Below are 25,192 nucleotides of genomic sequence, written 5' to 3' on the forward strand. Positions count from 1 at the left end.
CTGTGTTCAGTACACAGACAGTGGTAAACAGACTTCCTTGTTTGGACTTCTCCCTTAAAAACCATGTATTTTGGGGATGTGTGTGTTTTTCCACGACCCAGACTGTATTGCTCTGATCGTGCTCATGCACACACTTGGTTCACTTGCAATGGCACATGCATGGGAGGTGTGCACAGTGGATGACACTCCTCTTCTGCAGGTTGAACTTGGCTTTGCTTGTATATGCAATTTGCAAGAACTGATCAGTAGAAGTGTCTCTAGTTCACAGCATGAGTTTCTTTTAGCAGTAAGGCTCTTGTGCTAAGGCACTACTATTTAGATGAATATTTTAAGACTGATTATTAAATACAGTGCTAATATACATGGTTTTTAACTGAGATAATGCAAAATAAAAAACAACAACCAAAAAAGGCCTTTTGGTAGACAAACATAAATATATATATATTAAAAAAAGAAAGGGACAAATTTAGCACTTCCGTTTTAAAAACCGAGTTGGTCCAGCTCACACATGGCTTCCTTAGGGCTCTTTGTCAAATTGTCTCAAACCTGCTGAAAGAAAAAGACGTTAAGGGGTTGCTTGGAATTGCCAAAATTGCCATATCTTTGGCCTTACTTAAGTAATTATGGATTCCCAGGGTTATATCGGAACATGTTGATTTGGGGTTGTATTACTAATCCAGCTATTTCTGAACAGGCTCATGTCTCAACATGGTCTTTTTGTTTCCTCTCTGTGGTATTTAAGTGGTTTCTGCTGAGTTCCATTTGACTTACCTCTACATACTCCTAGCTCTACATACTCCTAGCAATACCCACTATACTGGTTGAGTGTTAATTTATTATCAGCAGTGGGGGGAAAAAATCACCCAAGTATGAAGGCAATAAAAAGGAGCTCTTTTGCTAGAGTTTAGATTTGATTCAACCTTACAAGATAAGGTTGTATAAGTTACAGAGCAAGTATTATTTTCAGTGCAAACAACTGCAGCAGTGCCTATGGAACAGGCTGTCACTGGATTTTGTTGATGGCCAATATTGTGAAAGTGATTGAAGATAAAAAAATTTTTTATCTGATAGGCTATAAGGGATTTAGTATGGCAAAAGCCAAGAGCAGTGGTGGATACACTAAATCAACACTAAACCTGGAAGCTGCCAACCAGAGAAGTGCAATAGCAGAGGCTGAGCCTACAACACTGTTTGACAGAACTGGAAGTGCATAAACTGCATTATGTGAATTTTATGGGGAAGGAACTGGAGGTGACTTCTGGTTCGTGGACTTCCAGTTGCTTCTTCAGGCCATTCTGAGCCTGTAGCATGAACAGGATGAACAAGAAGAGGCCTCTAGGCCTCCCAATAAGGCATGGAGACACTACCAGGAGCATTGTGTCGCAACCCCCTGTGAAAGACAAGGTGGTTCACAGCACTGAAAAGTTTGGGAACTGAACTGCTGCTCTAAAGCACATGAAGAAAGATTATTAACTTGAGCTCCTGTAAGTGACAGTCATGCATTTCTATCCACTATCAGAGGAGGGGTAATGTGGTAGACTAGCACCAGGACCCACTTTTTAGAATGAGAATCTGTCAGGACCCACTGGAAGTGATGTCATGACTGGAAGTGATATCATCAATCAGGAAAATTTTTCACAGTCCTAGGCTGCAATCCCACCCACCTTTACTCAGGAGTAAGTCTGATTTACTATCATTGTTAAAACATAGACTTAGTAGCCTGTTAAAAGTACAGAGCTGTAATACTTCCCCAAATGCAGTCACATATCATGGTAGCATCAACTCTAATATATAAAAATAAAATACTGAAATGAATGGGGACCCACCTAGTAGGTCCCGACCCACCATCTGAGAAACACTGGGGTAAACAAACTCGATCTAACACAAGCTGCTACTCCATCTCATTAAAATTATTTTGAAATTGTGAGCTGTCTTGGCATAAGCACTCCTTTGCTCATAACACCACAATTGTAATCAATTTATCACATAGTTTATAACATGATTAGAATGAAATTGAAAAAATTCAGTATGGTTCTTGGTACTGAATCCACTGACAAGTTTCAGGAGTTTCATCTCCTGCCATGTGCTATATGAGAAAAACAGAATAGCTGCATGAAAAAGATTCACTTTGGAGTTTAATATGTCTCACAATCAGATGTCAGAGGTATATAAATTAGGCTGCAATCCTAACCACACTTTCCTGAGAGTAAGCCCTATTGAACAAAATAGGACTTACTTCTGAGTAGACCTGGTTAGGATTGTGCCCTTAGTCACTTTAGGTGCCATTATACACCTCATAGCTATGCCTTTAATTTACCATGACACTTGTCCATTAAAAGAAAAAAAGTTTCACATATAACTATCTTGGCCATAGCTACAATAAAAAGAGGAGGTGAATGTTTACTATGTGGCATCAGTTGAATCTTGATGCAGAATGCTTGTCTACAAGGCTCCAACATCAAGTGTGACAGATACCTCTGCCTTGAATATCATCATCATCCCTAATATTTCAAAGTTTATGAACAAAATCTGTAGAATTTCATACATAAGATTTGACTTGAGGTGCCTTGATTTCCCTTTCGAGGCAATTTGCATCACCAGCTATAATTAGATGAGCTGCAGTTGAAATCCATTTTTATGTATTTTTGGTAGAATTTGATAGAGATACACTAGAGCAGTGTGGGTCCAATTGTGGGTCAAGACCCACTAGGTGGGTCATGAGCCAATTTCAGGTGGGTTGCATAGAACCTAGCCCAGCTGCCATTGAAAATACAGAGCTGAAAATACAGGGTACAGAGCTGCTGGGCAGGGCGGGAGAGAGGCAGGATGCTTTGCCCTGAATAGGTGGGAAGATGAGGCACTGGAAAGGGGGAGGGGGTTGTGTGGTTGGAGAAGTGTGTTCAGCTTTGACTTCCGATCTGGAACATTTTAATTCCAAGCTATGCAAAATAAAAGCAAGAGCACATTCTGTAATGGGACCTTTGTCTGATCAAGGCTTAGGTTTGATGCCTAAATTGATGGTGTCACTTCTGGCCATGACAGCACTTCCAGGTTAATGACATCACTTCTGGTGAGTCCTGACAAACTTATTCTAAAAGGTGGGTCCCAATGCTAAAACGTTTGAGAACCACTGCACTAGAGGGCATACACATACAATCATGAACACAAAAACCAGTCTTTTCACACTTACCATTGGTCTCTGACTTTTTCCCTGTTGCTGTTACCTGCATGGAAAAAGAGTTACACAGGCTGAAAGGCAGAAAGATAGATATAAAATATATCCTTCTCTAGTCATATAAATAAATGAGAGGTTCTGGGGCTCATCCTACCTGAAAGTCAGTCTCTCAGGGTCCACCCCTCTCATCAGGGGGCAGGGTGGCCTGATCAGCTCCTTCCTGACTAGCTTTCCTTTCAGAAAGCCAGATCATTCTGGGTTACCCTGGAGGTGGGGTTGGGTAAGGCATGGTCTAATAAATGGCCCACAAGCCTGGACCAACTGTGAGGCAGGCTGAAGGCCTCATCACACTACATCTTCTTCCCGAGCCTGTTCAATGGCAGTAGGGGCTGGTCTGGCAGAGTAACATTTTAAGCAAGATTAGTCCTGAGCTTAAAATGTTACTCTGCCAGACCAGCCTCTACTGGCATCGAACAGGCTTGGGAAGAAGGTTCCTGGAGCAATTACTCTAGGGAGTGCTCTACTCTAAGGACTCTGCAGCCTGTCCTATTCTCTATTCCAGATGTCTTCAGTAACATGAATGTTTGCCAGATCCAGTTGTAAAAGGCACAATGACGAGTTCACAAAGGCCTCCCGGCCAGATGACATTCAAGTGTTTCAGACCTTTTTTGGAGTCCAGGCATTTCACCTGGACTCTGAAAATGGGTGTGAAAAACAGGCTGCCTGGAATCTTATAACCAGACACCAGTTGCAGAATTCTCCCTTGCCTGCTTCCCGGTTGTTCATCAATGAACATAAGGAACTGCTTTGTCAGCCCTTTGGTCCATGTCGCCCTGAACTGTCTATATTCACTGGCAGACATTTATCAGTGTCTCAGGCATAGATCCAGCCCTGCTAACAGACAAACTAACTAAAGAGGCTAAGGATTGAACTAGGACCTTTCTGAATGCGAAGCATAAGCTGTACCATACAGTTATGGTTTCTCCCAAAGGGAGGATGGATAAACATTCTCATAGTAGAAGACAGTATGAGAATACACCAGCAGCATCCAGCCAGCCACAGAGTTGTGTCTTGCAAAATGTTACCTTTGTGGTAGAAGCAGTCTTTTCCACTGATTGCTTCTCCCAGAGATTGCGTTTACCAGATACATCGCCAGGCTTTAAGTCCTATTTCAAACAGAAACCATAAATCAAGAAATTTGAAAAGAAAGTAATTACTGAGATCTGAATTCTTTAGATCTACAAAGACTTAATTCATACACACAAGAGATGATCTTTTAGTCACTTACTTAAATAGTCCCACTGAAGCCAACAGGACCGCATGGGTGGAAATGTTGCTAAGACTGGGACAGGAGAATCATAAGTTCAGCAGCTTAGCAAGGTTGCTTATAAACAGATTTACCTGGCCAGCTTAACAGAAAACAGCCAATCCAAGAGAAGCATAGAACAGCAGGTATCTTTACAGGATTCCAGCCAAGGAGATGATGGAAGAGAGAAGAGAAAGAGCAACCGACTGAGAGAATGAATTGAGGGAAAGGACAGGTTAGTCTTGATCTTTCTACAAACTACTGCACAATCTACTTACATAATGTAAATACTATATATATTGTATAGTACATGAAATTTGCCTCCCTGTGAACTTAAAACATCCATCTGGTATTTTGAATGGAGATGGGCAAGAACATATTTTGCTTTACTGCCTTGCTGAACCAGACTATAGCCCAGAATGCTCACAACTATGGCCATCTAGATGTTCCTGAACGCAGGGACTAAATGGCAATTGCCACCAAATCTCCTGTTGCTTGTCCAAATCATCTTGTCACTTAAGATATTCCGCCTTAGAACATGTAGGTCCTGTACTTAACTATCACAGGGCGTAAGCCTAACCCCTTATCTCAGTGCTTTCCAGCACTGGCATAGCAGTGCCAGTGGGACGTGTGCTGCATCCTGCAGTTGGGTGTCACTCACAGAGGCTCCTCAAAGTAAGGGAATGTTTGTTCCCTTACCTCAGAGCTGCATTGCCCTTATGTCAGTGCTGGAAAGCACTGACGGGCAGAGCGCCCAGGTTCAGTGGCACCGAAAAGGGCTGCTGCCAAATCCTGCTCCTCCAGCGCTACCGTGGGAGGTTCCTCAGGAGAAGGGGACATTCGTCCCCTTCCCCCAAGTAAGGTGAGCAGCCCCGCAATGGGACTACTCACTTTACCACCAACCAGATGGTCAGCAGTAAAGGCACTCGTGTAGGGCGCGCAGCCTTCCATGAGCGCCCTGGATCCTGCACTCGGCTCCGCAGATCCTCCTCCCAGCCACCCCCCAGCACACCTTCCGCCCGCCCCCGCCGGCCTCCTCTCCCCAGAACGCCTCCCCCACACCTCAGTCCACATCCCTGCCTCCCATTCCGCAGTCCAGGAGACTGCTGAGCCGCGGAACTTGGCCACTGCCTGGCGCTAGCCCAGCACTGGCTGGTGCTGGGCTAGCACTGGCATGAGCTTGGCAGTGAGCCCGGCAAACGTGCCTTATGGCACGTTTGCAACTGTGGCTGGCAGCATGGAGCCATGCCGCCAACTACAGGATTGGGCTCTTAAGAGGTTAGGATTGTGCCCACAAGGAGTAAGAACTTCTAAAATACAAACTCCATGCATTTGTCTGGGTGTATACCTATCCCCTTTCCCCTGGGGGCTGGGGATAAGAATAGGCCCTCAGTTTGGCTGTACTTGTCATAAGAGGCAACTAAACAGCCACCGGGTAGATGGGACTCGTCAGCCTGGGAAGGCAGCTCATCTGAGAGAAGGAAAACTCTGATCCCAAACCTCCACTGCCTTGTGGCTACATCCAGTTATGGAAAAGGCTTCAGGAGTCAACCTCGAACCGGAGTCCCTGAGGCAGTTCATGGCTGAACACAGTCACGTTCTGGCAACTCCTGCGACGCCGCTGGAACCAACCGTATTGGCCTTTGCCTTTCCATTGGACCATTTCAGCGACGTGGAGAGGGGGGATTTGCTGCATGGGTAACAGCCTATCCTCCATACCTACTTTACCCAGGCTTCGCGCACTGGAGAGGACACTCTGTTCCAGAACCACCATTCAGAGCGTGACACCATAGTCTTCCAAGACTGAAGGATGCCAACAACATACCTATCCCCTGCAGGACCACACAGCACTGTTGCCCCCAGCTTTTGTTGGTTCTTTGTTTCTGCCATATGCAGCCCCAAGGCACAGTCCCCATGATGGTTATACAGTGCATATACAGTGCCTCAGGCCTTCCCCCCCCCCCCCAAAAAAAAATTCAGAGCCATTAATTGCATGGTAATGGAGCAAATTCAAAGTTATAAATTTTGAAGATTTGTGCTTTGCTGGCTCCCTCCATTTCCAGTTTGGTGCAAAAGTATCATGGTGCACTGAAACTTGACAAACTTTGCTAGTTCATAATGATCACGCTGCCATGCAGAAAGATGGTGTGGCTGCCTTCTGCCTGATTCTTGTACAGAGCATTAAAGCTCAGATACGCTAAGCCAGCAGTTCTCAAACTTTTTGGGAGTCCCAAGGTAAGTCTTTGATGAGGAAGGGGTGAGGGCAGCGAAGTGATCTGCAGGATCACATAGCTGATGGGGGTGTAAGGGGGTGTTTATATTCACGGAGGGCTGCTGCAAGCTGCAGGAGATGCGGAGAGCCCCGCGCAGCCTCCACAAGGCTCCCCGAGGCTTGGAATGTTCAAACAGAGCAATCGCAAAGCACGTCCCAGTTGCGTTCGCAAACAGGAACTGCTTTGTACTGCTTCACTGCACCAAGCATTTGTCCAGGCTGACTGCTATCCAGTGAGCTCAGTTGCTCTTCAGAATAAAGGAGGACAGAGAGAAAGCAGCATTAGCTAGGTTAGAAACAGTGAAGCCTGAATGCAGAGCCACAACTGAGCTTGTTGAAGACAAAAGGAACAAATGAAAAATGTTAGTCATCGGTGTGAAATCAAAGAGCGTGAAAGTAGGGCACGTCTATGAAAGGTTACTGCCAACCAGCAGGGGTCAGCATCAGGCAGCAGTATCAGCCCCAGTGTCCCAAAAGGGAAGACTGCCACTGCTCCTTGCTTCATGCCTTACTTTTCTCTCCCACCCCAAGCTCTCTTCTCCCCAGGAGGGTAAGAGATAAAGTGACTGTTTCTGTCCCTCCTCTTTGCTGCTGCCTGCTTATCTACTAGATCAGGGGTGTCCAAAGTTTTTGGCAGGAGGGCCACATCATCTCTCTGACACTGCTGGGGGCCGGGGGGAAAAAGAATTTACATTTCAAATTTGAATAAATTTACATATGTTTACATAAATGAATATATTAAAGATGGACTTATATGAATGAATGAAGGTCTTGCAATAGCTCAAGGCCTATAAAAGGCCTTGCACAAAGCAAGACTGGCCTTTCCTTTTCTGCTGCTACTGCATCACAGACGTGAAACAGCAAGCAATGGAGGGAGTCCTCATCCCACAGCTCACGCGAGAGGTCAAACAGTTGCCCTCATGCTGAGAGCAGTTGCATCAGGCCAGTGTGGGCTCCAACAAATCACTGGAGGGCCAGAGGCTCATTGGAGACTGGGAGCTCCCTGAGGGCTGCACTGAGAGGCCTCGAAGGCTGCAAGTGGCCCCAGGGTCGGGGTTTGGGCACCCTTGTACTAGATCTCTGAGCCGCAGCCATGCTAAGTGAAATGGAGGAGCTGATGCTGCCATGAACAGTGCAGGTAAGTGGGAGGACAACTGGAAGGAGGACCTCCCCCCCATGTGTCTTGCCTGAGGATCTACCCTGTATCTCAAAACCTGGAGCTTCTGAGTGTTTCCTCAGTATGCAGCACTGTTCTGTTGGGACTGACCTTTATAGTAAATCATCAACATTCCCCATTCCCCCCCCCCCCACAAGCTGATGAGCAAAGGATAAGCTATTGAAAGTGAAGAAAACACAAACAAAAAACTTACTGAAGGTTTTGGAGCAGGTGATTTGTTGTTTTCTGGAGTCTTGGTTAACCACTCATTGATACGACTGGAGACACCAACCTTTAGCCCGGCGGTTTCCTGCAAAATGATGTACTTCAAATTTAGAGACATCCTATGATTATGAATGCTACAGCGTTTGTAAATGGGTTTGAACCATCAGCCTTCAAGCTCAAGCAGTCTCTATGAAGCCATATGCTAGAGCAGACTTTGGGCCTGTTGCTCTTTTTGATGTTGGAGATGCAGCCCAAGGCTACAATGCCACATTTGTTAAGGAGTTGTCCTCTTGGCAACACTTGTTGGCATGAGGATGCTAATGTAATAAACTATACTATTCAAAATCTGGAAAAGCTTCCCTTTAAAACAGCTATTCAAGGTTATATTTGTAGCAAACTAGGTGATACCTAAGCATCATGGGTGGTTTCTCCTAAGAGCACTGCTAAAAGCTAAGAATTAGAATTAATGGCTTGAAAGTCAAGAATTAGGGCCACATGAGAAGGTAATGCACTGTAAATATAATTCCTCAGGCACCTTTGAAAATGTGGAGAGTATATCACAAAGCATGAGACAGTGTACCATAAGAAGACAGAGGATTTACGGATATCATTCAACACCCCATTTCCTATTTCTCTAGACCCTCCGTATATCTTCCTCTATATTATTTCATTTATGTTTGTTTTAGTCTTTTCCTCATGTTACCATGTCAGTGCTTATTGGGAAGAAGACCTGGAAGCAGGAAGTGCCCCAGGGAAGCATTTAATGGAACACTTTTTTCTATGGTTTTTAGAAAAATTAGGAAATGTCATAATAAGCCGTGCATTAAAAAAAGATTAGTGTACCCCAAAGTTATGGGAGGTTTTGCTTTCTTGGTTTAGCTATTATTTCTTCATGCCATGACATTATCAAAGTGCACGTGTTCTACAATGCAACATATGTAGAAAAAGACAGATCCCTGCCCTGAAGAGTACACTGTCTAATTCCACTGTCAGGGAGGGGGTGACAGAAAAGAAGGCAAAGGTCAAGGGCCATGAATATGCTGCATTTCGGCCTCAAGGTAGAAGGGCTAACGCAATGGTCTTTCAGCCCTTAGGCATCTTGCTATTTGGAACCCAAGTGGAAACACCCTAACATCCAATCCTGAGCAAGCAAGATTTATCTGAAGGGGGAACACATACCTTGTTGGGCGTCCCTGGACCAGAGGGTGATGAGAACACATTGCCTCTCTCCCACATGCTCTTGATGTTACGAACACCCTCAGCATGAACTGGGAGGTCCGAGGCAGCAGGTTTGGCAGCCTTTGTAGACTTGTTGCCCTGCAGGGAACAGAGGGTCAGTCACACTGCAGGTGCATGGAGAACACTAATCTATAAAATTTCACAAGGAGTGATGCCAGAAAGGGGACCCTTTGCCTGTACAGTCTCCTCGCTTTTGCATATCCTGACCCCTTTCTTTATCCTTTTCCTTTTGACATCCTCCTCATCTTCTGCTCCAGGTCTGTGATCTTATCCACAGGACCTTTTAGAGTGCTAGGCAACAGGTCAGGGTGCAGCACAGAGCATGCCTCTACTTTTTAGCAGGGCTTCCAGGGAAAAAATGCTTCACATGAAGACAGTTTTTAAGGTGCCCTGGTGGCAAACTGTTAAAGATGTCATAGGTCAAAACCAGCACTTTGTATTGCGCTTTAAATTACAAAATTGAGCTGGTGCTTTTGTCAGACACCCAGAAGACATGTCCTCTCAAAATATCACAAGCTCACATCCTAAGCCCTTATGACAAGGCAGGGTACAAAACTGAATAAAGAAGCATCGGTCTCACCAAAGCTTCCAGCTTTATTTTATGGCATGTAACCATGGGCTTGTAAATTGTGTGTGTGTGTTCAACAGGGTTGGTAACGCCTGTTCTGTATATAGCTGTGTTTCTCAACCAGTGGTACAGGTACCACCAGTTGTACATGAGATGGTGTCTGTGGTACTTGTGGGATCCCTGGAGCCCTGCCACCCAGCAGCGAGACCAGGAACGCAACATAATAAACTGCGGTAGGAAGCCTCAAAGCATGCTTTTCCATGTTCAAAAAAAGCCCTCCCACCTCCCCTGAAAGTCTTACTGGTGTTTATCACATCACATCTGGCCTCCCAACCCAGAAGTAATTGGCAATGATGTCACTTCGAATAGGTGGACTATGTGAAGTGGTACAGTGGAGGACAAACACTGATATACCTCAGAAAGTCCTGGGGATCTATTCCTGGAACACTGAGCACTGTCTGAAACAGCACTATAGGAGATGTCACTGAAGGAAACTGGCACTGATTGGCCAGAATGCACGGCTCTCATTGGCTGCACGAGCAATCAATCGACCCAGGACAAAGCATGCTGTAACTAAACACTGCTAAAGGAAACAGTGTTGTCATAGGTATTATATAACTGTATTATACAACTGTAGGTATACAGTTGTGTAATTAACATTATGTTATTGAAATACAAGCACATGTTAACAAAAGGGATCATTGGGGAATACAAGTGTTGCTTGGACCTAAAGATCATATTGTGTGTCCCTATCAGCAGTAGCTAACAAGGCAGTGTCTGCAGTGGTGGTGAGCTCACCTCAATTGCACTTGTGTACTGCTCCAGCCTGCTGTCAATCTTGGAGACAACTGGGGTTGCATGAGTGGGTTTCATACCACTGTGCAGAAAAAAGCAATGACAGAAACCAGTTGATTACTATCACTGAACTCATACAGTGTTGCTGTTCACAGAAGCAAGGGATGCTTACCTCTTCTGGGCGGATTTGTTCAAAAACTCTGCACGTTCCTCTATCTAGAAAAAAAAAACAAAAACAAAAGGAGAGAAGGAAATCAGCAAATTGGGGCTGCAAAAGGTAGTAGAATCTGATGTAAACGGAAGAAGCTGAATGGTCTTTAGGGATGCAATGCAACAAACAGGGAAAAAAAGTACACAACCCCACCATCACAACCAAGGAGGTGGTCATAATCTTTTCACTGCAAGGAAGTCACTTATAGGCAGAATTCTGCACTTCTGCAATCACAGTTTTTAGCAGAAGTCCACTGAATGACAGACCTGGAGTCAAGTGACAGTTTTTAAAGTTGGGAAGGGAACTGTGCAAAATGGATGAAGAAATTCCCTGGAGCACCAGTTTGGAACTACTGGCAGAGGAAGAAAGTGGTTGTTCCAGTAAACATCAGTCTCATTCCTCTTGCTCCTCTTGTCAAGAGCGTTTAGCAATACAAGTGTGCTGTGACATCTTTGCACTGTGAGTTTGACCAAGCTGAGATAACAGTGGCAGTCGGAAATTGCTCAGAACCCAGGTGAAGTTATTTAAATGTAAGCCAATTTAGGCCCATGGATTTCCAAAGGACTGAGGGTCCAGTCCTAACCAACTTTCCAGTGCTGGTGCAATTGCAGTGCAGTCCCTAGGTTAGGGAACAAATGTTCCCTTACTTTGTGGAGGCTTCCATAACTATCCTCTCACCACAAGATGCAACACACACCCCATTGGCACAGCTGCACCAGGGTTGGAAAGTTGGATAGGATTCCTAAACCATTCCAATTTCATGAATTTTGACTTCAAAGGGTGGAGCCCTGAGTTTTCCATCCTTTTCCTGAACAAAGGGCGACACTCAAGATTTCTTGTCCCAGGGTCCAAACGCATCAGCAGCCTTGTTTCTGCATTTACCCCCACAATTGTTCCCAGAAACCTAGTCCCTCTCAAAATTCTCAAGTTCCATGGCACAGGGTAAATCAAACCCCTACCAGTTTGCATTCACTTGCACATTGCAATCCACTTTCAGAATTGGGACATTCGAATTGTTGCACAAACTAGAATGCTGGAATTGCAGAATTCTCAGAACTCTGCCTATAAACTGGGTATGTTTGTTTCATATATATTTAGTCGTACAGAATTTCAGCTTCTAATGTGCTGTACTGATTTTCACAGCAACAAGATGGCAGTACAACACAGATGGAGGTAAAGAGAAGTGTAAACGCTAAAAAAAATTGCAAACAAATTCCTTGTCAATATCTTCCAACTCTTACAGCTGTTTCAAAAATGACACATTTCCTTCTTTTGTATTACAATATTCAATTTTCATATTACAAATAGCACCTCTATGTAGGAAAAACATGACACACGTATGACCACCACACAGATGACTATTTTGCTACATGCATGCGCTAGAAATTCAGGAAAAACTGCAGAAAAAATGTATGAATGTGTAATAATCATGTGACAATTTACACAGCTGGTTTGCTTTTTCCTACACAGAGAAAAAAAGTCATGTGAGCAAATCCATCACATTTGAAATGGCCCTCAGAAGTAGTCATTCATCAGCCACTGGGCAGCAGTATTCCCCTTAAGGGGCAGGTTGTTTAATCTTTGATGCACATAGCCTGATTTTTCCTGGTAGTTTTGTGAACCACCCAAAATTGGGTTGTGACCCACTGGTGGGCCACATGCTCAAGAGTTTGAGAACCACTGCCCTAGCATGAAAAGTTCTTTAAAAGTATTGATCAAATCCAGCACAAAACTATGCAAAGGACTTGGAAACAAATGTCACAGCACAAACCAAACACTGCATGCTCACAGCTAGATATATTAAAACACATACGGTAAACAGAATTACAAAATAGATCTGCAAAACAAGATGAAAAGCAGGGTAATTAACACCAATAGCAGAAGCTCTCATACTTTCCCTGAAACAGGAAGTGGCCCTTGTAACACACAGGCTCCTTTGGTTCTGTTTCTCCCAGCTGATATCCTATTTGGTACAAAATGAGAGAGTGCAACCCATGGCCCATTAAAATCAGCAGCAAAACTGATGTTGATGGTTCTGAATGGTTTGCACAGAGCCTTAGTTTGTTTGCAAGCAACATTCAGCCCATTCCAGGATTCACAAAACACAAAAGAATACGCCTCTGGGAAGCAAAAACTGAAAGCTACAACAGCTGATTTACACCCGATAATTTTTCTGAGAAAGCTGAAAGCAAACTCAAAATGTAGATCTGGCTGACAAGGCGGAAAACAAGGCAGGGCAGGTTTTTTTGTCCAGTTGCAAGGACAACCACAAACAGTACTTAAGATGAATACGAGGCCCTTTTGTCATCATCCCTCCAAAAGCCCCTGAAACGAGGCACAGAGATGTGATTACCCTGTTGCCTCAAGATAGCCCTTTCTGAGGAGCAGGCTGTAAGCCAGTTAGTCAAATGACAAATTATGTATTTCCAGGCATAGAAAATATCCATCTTCTCTTCTCTAGACAGTGGTTTGGGAGCCAGAAGTATATTTTGTCACACAACCCAGTCCCGTCAAAGGCAAAGGGTGTTACGCTGCCTCAAAAGCAGAGATGAGGCTGCTGTCAGTTATGATACAGAAAGTCACAACAAAATCCACACAAAACCTTAAGCAACCCTAGATGAAGCAATTGAAAGGACAATTTAGAAATAGCAGCGAGATGCAGTGGAGAACAGCAGTGTCTTAAAATTCTTCCAGAGTTAGCAAAAAGGGAGTCCATCAAATGGATTCTAGAATGAGGCTGCCAATTCTTTTCTGTAAGGGCTCCTGTGTCTTCTACAGCTGTGTGACAAATGAATAAAGCAAAGCTTTCTCCATCACTGCATGCTAGAAAAAAGAATCCACTTGAATTGCTGCTTGCCACATAGCTGTTAATAGTGCAGGAGTCCAGATACACATAATGCTGGTGACCCTAAGCATGTCTGTTAGGCTCAGGACTGCACTAACCAGCAATAAAGATTTCGCACACACTTTACTGTGACTTAAGTGTTGATGAGATCACCAATGGCCACTTAAAACGGCTTCATGGACCCAATACAGCTGGACGCGCGCGCGCGCGCGCGCGCACACACACACACACACACACACAAAATTACCTTCAGAGAAGAACCCTTAGGGGTGAAACACTTAAATGGTTTCTTCTCATCGGTCTGAGTGTCCTCCGGCATCTTCTGGCGTTTTTCAGCAGCTTCTGCTCTTCTTCTCTCAATTTCTTCCTTCAACCGCCTTTTCTCTTCCTAACCAAAATGAGACAATGAAGTGAGACACTTACGCATTTTTACATGCACATCTCTGTCCTACCCAGAAAACGCAGGACAGATAACAAGCATGAGCAGCTCTACAGCTACACCTTCATCCTGGACAAATATTGCCTGGTTATGTGTATCCATTCTCTGTGAACTTCCAAAATGAGGGTAGTGAGGGTCTGGTTGTCAGATTACAGGCGCAATCCAGAGGCACCCTCGGGCCAATGCAAGTCCCTTGCGCCGGCCCAGGAGTGTTGCAAATGTGCTGTAAGACACGTTTGCGCCTCCTTGAGAGGAAGCCAGGCTGACGCTCCAAGAAGTGCCGGCCTGCAGAGACTGACGCAAGCCTTGCGCCGGCTTTGTCTCTGAGCCGGGCTGACACAAGCCACAAAGGTAGGTGGGGAGGAGGCGGGAGGCGGGTGTTCCTGGGAAGGGGGAGGGCGGGCAGTGGGCAGCCCCGGGGACAGGTGGGCAGGGAGCAGGAGGTGGGGCTGGGATCTGGCAATTTTTCCTGATCCCAAACCCTGTTCCCAGGGAGAACGAAGTGGCTTCAAGCTGCTTCACTCTCCTTGGACTTGCGCCACCTCCAGAGGTGGCGCAAGTCCAACGAGACCCATAGCGGCCAGCGGCCCTTACTCACGGGTAAGAGGAAAAGTTTCCCCTTGCCTCTGGCTAAGCTGCTTCTGGCCACTATCCTGCACTGGATGCAGTGCAAGCCTCTTGGCTTGCCTGTTCCAGCGCAGGATAGGATTGCGCCCAAAGTGTCATTTTTAGCAAATGCTAGCATGTTGAATTAGTCTTAGGATAAGACTTAGAAAACTTTACTGGCATATATGTCTTAGGATAAGTTTAATGAATGTCCACATTAAAATTCACTGCCTTCTTAACAATCTTCTAGATGTTGGTTGACCCAGAATATGGCAAATTGCAATTTCTACAAATCTCTGAAGGGACCACTGGCGACGGCCCTCTTAACTATTGTGTTAGTAGCAGGCTATAGGGAGGGCCATGATTTAGCTATTGGTGAGAGTTTGGTGTGGGGCAAGCTGGATTGCATTAAGGGCCTCCTTATGTTTCTCTCACAAACTCAGCATAAAACTAGACAATGACTGTTATGTATACAGTAGGGGGACAAAAGCCCTGGGCACTGCACCCGTGGACCTTTCACGGGCAGTGCAACCACATCGCTGCTGCATCTGCCTGCCCTCTGGAGCTGTTTCGGGGGCAGGTGAAGTCCCGCATGGCGTTCAGTATGTCTCAGAAAGCTTCTGAGGCTTCCAACGCAGTCTTAAGCAGTACTTTTGGTTTACCGGAAAGCCTTAGAAGGCTTTCCAAGTGGTCCTGAATACTGTGTGGGGCTCCACTGCACTGAGTAGGTATCCGGGGGGGGGGGGTTGTGTGATGCAGGTGGGCAGTATCGCGGACCTGCAATCCAGGGTGCAACGAGGCAGATCCATAAGGATGTATAATTACCATTATTTTTCTCGTGGATGAAGAACTTTTCTATTCTGATTCTCCCAACAACCTTTTGACCTGGATTAAGCAGAGATCTGCACAAAACCATAGAGTGAGCTTCATGGCTGAATGAGAATTCAAACTGAGAACTCAAATGCTTAAACCCAACCACTGCACCCATATGTTCCAGGTCGTATGTGCAAAGGTGCTCACGTGCCCAGGTTCAGTAAATTCAGATCCACTCACAAAGGCAGTTCCTATTGAATTCAACACAGCTTGAATTCAACCAATGAAATACATTCAACCACTAAAATTCAGCCACCGAAAAATGGTTCTGCGGAATCAGCCTAATGAAATGCACCTCAATCACTTAAAAATCAGAAAGGAAGTGTAGGTCACTTTGCATATGATGATTTCCTACACAAATATCCTTTCTGGGTAGGGAATCCGCATGTGTTGTCCACTGTGTGTCTATAGCAGACCATAATATGTGCTCTCATCATTTTGACACTGAATCCGCCAAAGGGCTCCTTTGGAAGTCTGTTACCTCCTCCCGAATTTTTCTTTCTGCCTCTTCTTTCTTCCGCCTCTGCTCTTCTTCTTCCAGAATCTTCCGGCGCTCTTCCCGTTTCTTTTTCAGTTCCTCCAGTTCCACAGTTGCCTCCTGTTGTTTCTGCTTCAGCTTCTCAAACTCTTCACTCTCATTTTCACCTCGGCGACGGCGCAGTTCCTCTACCCGCTTGCCTGCCTCAACATGTGATACTGACCTGCCTTCCTCAGCATCTGGGGTGGCTTTGAGGCCAGAACGGCTGAGAAAGAAAGGAACAGGCTATGATTAAAAGGGCTTCAGCTAGTCAGAACTCATCTACCCATGAGGCAGAATGGCAGAAGATGCACCATTCGGGGCAGTAACCCTTCAGCCTGTAGGTGGGATGTCACGGTTTGTAATGCTATGCAGAACAAAACATCCCCCTTGATATCACAAACCAGCACAGCAAGGAGAAAGGTTTTTGCCTAATTCTCTCCCTAATGTGCTTATTTTATGCACGCAAGGAGCTTTTTAGATAAGACAGCATTAAAAACATCTCCCTGACACCTGGAGTCTGAAGTAGTAGAATCCAGAATTCGACCACATGTTCTGAGCAGTGTGCTCACATAGCTACAGAGCACGTGCTTTGCTTTGAAGGCAGCAGGGTTAAGACCTTAGTATCCACTGATCTGGTATCCACTGATTTGACTCACGGATGATACTGAGGTCCACCTTTACATGCCTTGTAGCAAGGAAAAAAGCACCATAATCCAATTTCCCACCTTCGTGCTGTTAAATAATTATAATTTCCTTTCAAAAGATTACATTATTCACCCCATCTAGTGGCTGAGTGCAGTACAGTGTCTATACCAATGGATTCTGGGGTGACAATGGAAGAGCAAGAATCCTGGAAGTGGGTCTTAAGCTATTTTTCCACTGATTTGGTTTTCACTTTTTTTTTTAATCCACTGGGCGTTCCAGAACAGAACCCCAATGGATCGCAGGCACAACCTGTAATATGAAACTATGTTGGTGGGACAACTAAGAAAGAGGAAACACTGATGGCAAAATCTGTCCCCAGCTCTCCAGAGTTCCTACAAGTGTAAACTGACTTGATCAAACTATGCTGTGTATAGCAGTGTGAACAGTGCAGGATTAACATTTGCAACATTAAACCAAGGCTGTAATCAGACGCTTGGCTTAAATAATTTTTGAGCATCTTGTGCACTGTTTATGTAAATGCATGATGTTTTAAAAAGGCAGAAAAGGCAAGGAGAAGACATTTATATCGCAAAGAGACATTCTGGGTAATGACGGCTTTGTATTCCCACTGAATCGAGAGATGCCTAAAGCTTCATAAATCAAAATGCTCTCAGTGTTTCCATTGGCGAAGTCCACCCTATTGCAACTGAGATACCTCAAAGGCAACATCAGACTCAAGTGCAAATACCGAAGCACAACTGTATATCTTACCTAAAGGCATTCTCTATATGTTTAAGTTTATGGGTAGGAGGTTCCCCATTCTGTGGCTTTGAGTCAGGAACACCCTTCTTGCGATCCCAGGGGGCCTTAACCTCTTCTTTTGGTGCTTTGTTCACCTTGCTGTCTTTTATCTGCTAAGAAGAAATTGCCAAAAAAAAAAAAAAAAAAAAAAAAAAAGCCCAAGAAGTTACTTTCACACACTCCAAAGATATACTGACAGGTATTCCTCCCCACTACTGCCAGGCCAGTAATGAGCAAACTCCAGCAAAGGTTTTATAGTTGTAAAGTCTGCATGTTCTTCATTTCATGCAAATGCATTGAGGTTTGCAAAATCTTACATATGCCATCTAGATGAAAGTAATGGAACTGGCCTATATCATCATCAGGCCCGCTTACTGCAGCAATGGCAAATAAGCCATTGCTGCAGTAAGAGGGCCTGATGATGATATAGGCCAGACCAGTCTTCTGGCAATGGCACTCTAGTGCAGGGGTGCCCAAACCCCGGCCCTGGGGCCACTTGCAGCCCTCGAGGCCTCTCAATGTGGCCCTCGGGGAACCACCAGTCTCCAATGAGCCTCTGGCCCTCCGGAGATTTGTTGGAGCCCGCACTGGCCCCTTCGCAACTGCTCTCGGTTTGAGGGCAACTGTTTGACCTCTTGCATGAGCTGTGGGATGAGGGCTCCCTCCACTGCTTGTTGTTTCACGTCTGTGATGCAGTAGTGGCAGCAAAGGAAAGGCCAGCCTTGCTTTGTGCAAGGCCTTTTATAGGCCTTGAGCTATTGCAAGACCTTCATTCATTCATATAAGTTCATCTTTAATATATTCCTTTATGTAAACTTATGTAAATTTATTCAAATTTTAAATGTGAATTAATTCTTTTTTTCCCCCGGCCCCCGACACAGTGTCAGAGAGATGATGTGGCCCTCCTGCCAAAAACTTTGGACATCCCTGCTCTAGTGCATAGTCGAGTACCTTTGCAGCAGACCTCTGCTACACACACCATGCATTGGGTTGGTTTTACAGTCTGGTCTACCAAGTTGGAGAAACTCACAGGAAAGATGCCCTAGTTATGCCACACTGTCTCCTTCCTGCTGCCATCCACTCTACAGGTTGGCCAATGGTGCTCTATACATGACACAGCCAAGCCCAGATGCCCTCCTGCTCTTGTTGAAGCATGGAGTTCTCATTGCCTGTGCTGTAGATTAATCAACTGCATTCTAGAGGATGATGTTATAGAGACATGGAAGCGATATTGCTCACAACAGCCAAAACAATTGATCTACACTGGAGCCATGGTGTGGGGGAAGGAGTACCACAGTTCTGATAAATATTCCCCCAACCCAAAGCTGCTATTTGTCCCGAAAGGGAATTAGAATCAATGGCAGCTTTGCTCTTAAAGCAATCAGTTGGGGGGGGGGCATTTTCATCAGGGCCATGGCATCAGTCCAGGGGCTCTCAAAGTGCAGGTCAAGACCTTCAGCAGCTTGAAAGGATGTTGCAAAGCTGAGAAGAACTAAAAGTAAGATGTTGTTACACAAGTGAATTGTCTGTCTACCTGTGGCTGCACCTCCCTGTCTACTCTTGCCTTTTCCCCCTCCCATGCTGGGTGGACCACTCTGAGACCATTCCACCTCCCTCCCAGGTGAGATGAAGGCCCACTATTCAGGGGCTCGGCCTCTGCAGATTTGAATATCTGTGGATGCCAAGTCTGCAGCTGGAGGGTCAAAGAGGACTCCCCAGATGCAAACAGAAGTACCTACCAGTTGCACCCTGGAGGCCTCCTGGGGCGAAGGAAGGCTGTGTGTGGCCTCCCAGTGCCTCAAAAGCTCCCCAGATGCTTCTGAAAGGCACTTCTGGTTTTATGGTGTTCCCCCATGAATTTCATTATCTGTAGAATTTGGTATCCGCGGGGGGTTCTGAAATGGATCTTCCGTGGATACTGAGGGCGTACTGTATTTTTCCAGGATCACAGTAACAAACAGTTTGAGAACTCATGGGTTAAAACAGTGGTTCCCAAACCGTGAGCCATGGCTCCCTGGGAAGCAACAGAAACCAGCCAGGGGAGCCATGGAATTCTTGTGAAAAACCCACCACACTATACAATGTATAGGACTGTAACCTTAATGGGAAGCCGCGGCCCAATAGGTTAAGGGTCAAAAAAGTTTGGGAACCACTGGGTTAAACTGTCTTCCTCCACACCATGGTCCTGATCGAGTCAGGGTCTGCACTGCTGCCATTTACAGAAAAACCAACAAAAACACAACACACAAATGCAAAGCATGCGTTTAACATCTGGACCGGTTTGGCCCAAACTGAAGCATTTTCCTTTTTCCTTCCAGACTTTGGCCTGGTAATTTTTGGACTCGGATGCAACATCTTTGTGCATTTGTTTTGCTTTCCAGTTCCCCACCCAGAAACACTCTGGGATTAGCATAATTTACAGCCACTCCTGACAGCTTGACCCGGGCCTGCTGAGTCATGCCTGGATGCTAACTGCACAGAGCCCAGCGCTCAAAACCTATTCTGGTCAGAGGGAGCAATTATTCCCCATGAAGAACATCAGTTAGACCTGCAGCCAACACAAACCTAAAATGGCAGTGAATGCAAATGCTCTCCCTACCCTCCTCAGCCCGATACACACCCCTGCTGCTGCCATACACACAGGCTCTCATTGTTTTCAGTACCAGAATCTTTGGGAAAGGAACTGGCCTTGGAGTTTGCCTAATGAATTTTCTTTGGAATATGTCAAGAGGGCTCAGCCACACAATCCTCCTGACAGTAGACTTTTTCAGTTTTCCATCTGTATCCTGCCTTTTTGTCAATGTTGAGAGCTAACGACAATATTGATAGAAGTGTTGTCCATTGTGATGTCCACTGTACAGCATGGGACCCCTTCCCCCCAGGGCTGATTGGAAGAGAGGTGTTTACCCGGGTGTCAGATGGTTGGAACTGTCAGGAGGACAGAAGAGGTGGAGGACGAATTGCTTTGCAGAGACAATTTACTCTAGTTAAGGCCTTTACATTCATGGGGTACATTCATACGGCCCATCAGCATGAGCGTCTCCTGTTCAGTGGCACAGGATGTCCAGTTTGCACCATCAGCCTTGGCAGTTGATTTTGTACTGGCCCTGGTCACCCCTGATGCAGGGCTTGAGTTCCATGTTGTGGAGCCCCCAAATGTGGTCTGGGTTCCTTGGCACCGCGTCAAAAAGTCAGCCAGGTGCTAAGGCTGGCTGTGGGCGGGATCGCTTTTCCCCAGGGGGCTGGTTTCTCCCAGCCTAAAGCCCCAGAGGGTTCTGTCCCTGGGAGCTCCCAGGTCCAGTTCCTGCTTCCCCAGGCTGGGGACTTGAAAGCCCCTTTCAGTTTGGGACGGGGGAGGAAAGGATGTGCCTTTGCCTTGCATGGTCCCCCTCCCTATGCTGCAGACACAGGGAGAGGAGCTTCCTCTGACTGTTGGGCCTTTTCTGAGCCCAGCAATTGGCCCAGCCAACCCATCCCTTCCAGCCATGTGACTGGCTTGAGAGTCTGTGGGATCTTGGGCCCTACTCTTGGGGAGGTCCCCGGCACAGAAGACGGGTTCAGCCAAGACTAAGTAGTACTTGCTACTTAGTCCTGAGGAGACCCCTGCTCCTGAGGAGACCTGTGTCACTGGGGCTAGGCCAGGGTGACAGAAGCAAATAACAAACATGATAAACAGTACTATTATATAAATCAGTGGTTCTCAAACGTTTTGTACCAGGAGCCACTTTTTAGAATGAGAATTTTCAGGATTCACATGAAGTGATGTCATGACTAGGAATGACATCATCAAGCAGGAACACTTTTAGTAATCCTAGGTTGCAATCCCATTCACACTTACCCAGGAGTAAGCTGCATTGACTATCATTGTTAAAAGCATATACATAATAGCCTGTTAAAAGTACAGATCTATAACATTTCCCCAAATGCCATCTTGCACCATGGTAGCATCAAATCTAACATATGAAAAATAAAATATTGAAATGAATGGGGACCCACTTGAAATTGGCTCACGACCCACCTAGCGGTCCCAACCTACAGTTTGAGAAACACACACATACATAGATTGAAGACTACAGATGTAGCCCAGGCTTGTAAATTGTCACTGGTTAGTGAGAGCCACCTCTATCTAGGCCAACAGGAAGGGAAAGATTAAAAATGCTTTGTTCTTTGAGACCACAGAAGACTAGTGTAACTACATGGGCCAATAAAAATTATTACTGGCTAGCAGCTTTTGTGGACTGCTGTCATCCTATTATGAGTAGTAAGCTATATATGCTGGTAACAGGACCCACCACGGGGGACGGGGACGGGGACTGAGCGCCCCCAGAACATGATTTTCCTCTGCAAGCTGGTTTTATTTAGTTATGCAATTTATCAAGCTCTATGATGGAGCTTGTGGAGTGTGCACTCCCAGACCCTGAACAGACCCAAACCTGCTTTGTTTCAGCAAGATTGCTCCACACGTGCTTTCAGACCATGCCTAGGCCCTGTTTAACTCCTGGTGGGAAAGTTCCATAGGGAGAAAAAAAAACTACACAAAGGCATTTGGGAGTCACATCTCCTCCTTCCCACTTGATTGTGTTGCAATTATAAATCACTCATTTCTCTGCTCTGCACAGATTTAACATCAAACCCGATTCTGCACATCTGTCTCTCACATGTATTTTGGCCCTAAAAGTGCATCTGACTTAACTGCATCTGGCCCAATCCTACATAATGCTCCTCACCGCCAATGCATGCTGCACTCTGCGGGGTGGGGACAGAAGTCTCCTCCAGGTAAAGAAACACTTGTTCCTTTGCCCAGGAAAGGACAACTTGTTCCGCTGTCCCACTTGGTCTACCCAGATTGGCACCAACAATTTTGCTGGCTGAAGTCTGAGTGGACCACGGAAAGCTGATCAAGGCCTGGAAAGGAGATAGGATCTTGGCGGTGCCAAGGCTAACGCTGAAGAGTTTGCACTTTCAGTTTGCATTTTCCTGATGCTGTCCAGCAGCCACAATTTATCAATTGATTACCAAATACCCTAAATGTGCCTCAAACTTACAAGGTACAAATGAGACTTAATATTCATTTATATCATCATTCTCACATCTTTGCTTTTTTTCAAAACTTCCAAATCTTCTTGCTCGCTGTCAGCTGAATCCTCACCACTCGTGGGCAATTTAAAAGAGGGGGAAAGGCCCTTTTAAATTCCAAGCCTGTGGTGTGACTCTCCCTTCTTTGATCGCAAGCATTGGTTGGACAAACGTTTATTTCAAGGCTGCCTGTTGATTAGTAGAAAGCCAAAACATATCCATTTCCCCACCAGGTGGTCAGCCTAACAGGGCATCAAAAATAAATTAGTAAGCCCCAACAAGAAACCTCTCTGGATCCCAGATCCTTTTAGGATGCTTAGATTCAATGTACACACTAGTCAGACTTCTGGGACCCTTTCCTCCACTTTTTTTTTTTAACCCAAAGATCCCTGGGGCAGACCCTATCTGAGTGGAAGAAGAGCACAAAGAGAGATATTGCTTAACACATACACACACCCCAGTCCATTTTCAGCTCAGTGTCAGCCACTTCTAGTTGCCTTTTCACCTTTCAGGGGGAGAAAGGGCACAGGAGGCCTTGTAAGCTTTCCCTTATCTTATGGGAAAGGTTCCTGCTTCTCCTCCATCTTCTGTCTATTTCTGCATCTATTCTATCTATTTCTATCATCTTCTGTCTATTTCTCTATTTCTGTCTATTTCCCATTTCTCTAGTCCTTTCGCTCTTGGCAGGATTACTTCTGGTCTGGGAGCCCCATTAAAAGAAAAACAGCTTAGGGGAGGTGTTTTTGAAAAGAAACATGTTGGCGAGAAAAGATTCTGCATGTGCTCTTATCCACCAAGGGAAAGGTAAAAATATTTTCTGTCTGTGGATCCAAAACCTGGAGGATGAGGAAGAGCAGGGGCTCACAAGCCTGTGACCTGTGCCCAAAAAACCCCACATAAGTATTCCTCATAAGTATTCCTTTATCATATTGCAGATCTTGGGTGATGCACAGGAGAGAGAGACCTGCCTTTCTGGAGTGGTGCTCAGAACCTCCCAGAAATGAGCAGGTCCTGGGTCTGCTTCAAAATGCTTCTGCCCCCAACGAACACAGAAGTTCCAGTCTGTATTGTAGTGGGGCTGAACTCTATCCTGCTCCATCCTAACAATTAAGGGTACCTGTTTGTCTATTAAATTGCAACTTCTCACACTATTTTTAAAATCTCAAACAGGTTCCTATATGAAGTCTCTGTAATCTGAATCAGTTAAATTTAAATAAGACTCAGATGGCTTTATTCCTACCTGTCTAAAAACTGGATCAATGTTCTAACACTGGAAAGTTCTTCCTCTTTCTCTCCCTCTGCTGGGATTCCTCAGGGCTCTGTACTTGCAACTCTCTCCCTACACGCTACCCCAGCTGACCTCATCAAATCTCACGCCTTCCAATACCATCTATAGGTGTACAATACACAGCTATACTTATCTATCCATTAACTTCCTCCTTCTTTCCAATCCCGTTTTTCATGGTAGTCTTGACATTTCAACGCAGATGCTTCAACACCATCTCACACTCAATATCTCTAAGACTGAACTTGAACTTATCTTTCCTCCCATGTCCACCTCCCTTCACACTATCCTTATTTAATCCACTCCACAGAACAAGCATGTATGGTCTCGGCTTTGTCTATGATCCCTGTCTCTCCTTTGCTCCCCATAATCACTCTGTCACCAGATCATGTTATTTCTTCCTTACAATATTGCAAGAATCTGGCCCTTATCCCCTTGGCAAAAACTTCAGTCACTCACCTTGACTACTGCAACCTCCTCCTTGGTGGTCTTCCATACACTCATCTGAGTCCTCTTGCCTCTCCCTCCAACACACTGCTGCTATGGTCATTCATCTTCCTTGTCACACAAATCATGTCACGCTCCTCCTTAAAACCTTTCCTTGGTTTCCTGCCCGCCCCAGGATCTAGCACAGTCTCATTGTCCTTAAAGCCCCCCATGGCCTCACCCCTCCCAATTTCTCAATTCTCATATCCCGCTATACTCCTGCTTGTTATCTTCACTTTCCCAGCTCCACTACCTTTTCAAGATCTCCTGCTTCCTTGAACGACTCCATCCGTTCTCTCCTACCGTCCCTTATGCCTTGAACCACCACCTTGAACACCTGCAGGATGCTCCCTCACTCACAGCCTTGAAATCCAATTGAAAACCCACCTTTCCCAGAAGCCTTTGGCCCCATGCCTTGGAGCCCAATCCTATGCGTGTTTACTCAGAAGTAATACTCATTAGAGTCAGTGGGGATTACTCCCAGGAAAGGGTGGATAGGATTGGGTTGTTAGTCTCCAATCCCTGCTGTAACTAGGTGAAACAATCACTTCTGCTTTCCCCATTTACCCCTGCAAGCCCTCATCCCCTTCCCTTCCTCTGTTTACTCCCTTGTGTCAGTTCCTAGATTCTAAGCCCCTTGGGGCAGAGATCTGTCTTTTTTTTAAAATG

At 45.5% G+C, this 25,192-nt stretch overlaps 1 protein-coding gene across 13 annotated transcripts in view; it reads right to left on the bottom strand.

The window, feature by feature from the left end:
- Positions 1–25,192, bottom strand: part of CALD1 (caldesmon 1) — a 190,225-nt gene continuing 165,033 nt past the window's right edge. For 5 of the 13 annotated variants that reach the window (XM_066633443.1, XM_066633451.1, XM_066633448.1 and 2 more), the window contains 10 exons: positions 17,647–17,789; positions 16,192–16,453; positions 14,040–14,180; positions 10,909–10,952; positions 10,740–10,818; positions 9,314–9,451; positions 8,124–8,219; positions 4,261–4,341; positions 3,191–3,224; positions 1–549 (listed from right to left, as the gene is read on the bottom strand). In XM_066633443.1, the coding sequence (XP_066489540.1) occupies positions 518–549; positions 3,191–3,224; positions 4,261–4,341; positions 8,124–8,219; positions 9,314–9,451; positions 10,740–10,818; positions 10,909–10,952; positions 14,040–14,180; positions 16,192–16,453; positions 17,647–17,789 (1,050 nt within the window). In that variant the 3' untranslated portion in view covers positions 1–517. Of the gene's footprint in view, positions 550–3,188; positions 3,225–4,260; positions 4,342–4,576; positions 4,688–8,123; positions 8,220–9,313; positions 9,452–10,739; positions 10,819–10,908; positions 10,953–14,039; positions 14,181–16,191; positions 16,454–17,646; positions 17,790–25,192 lie in introns of those variants that run through there. The other 8 variants (XM_066633452.1, XM_066633449.1, XM_066633446.1 and 5 more) reach the window with 5 other exon arrangements.

The sequence above is a fragment of the Tiliqua scincoides genome, chromosome 7 (genome assembly GCF_035046505.1).
Source record: "Tiliqua scincoides isolate rTilSci1 chromosome 7, rTilSci1.hap2, whole genome shotgun sequence".
Taxonomy (NCBI): Eukaryota; Metazoa; Chordata; class Lepidosauria; order Squamata; family Scincidae; genus Tiliqua; species Tiliqua scincoides.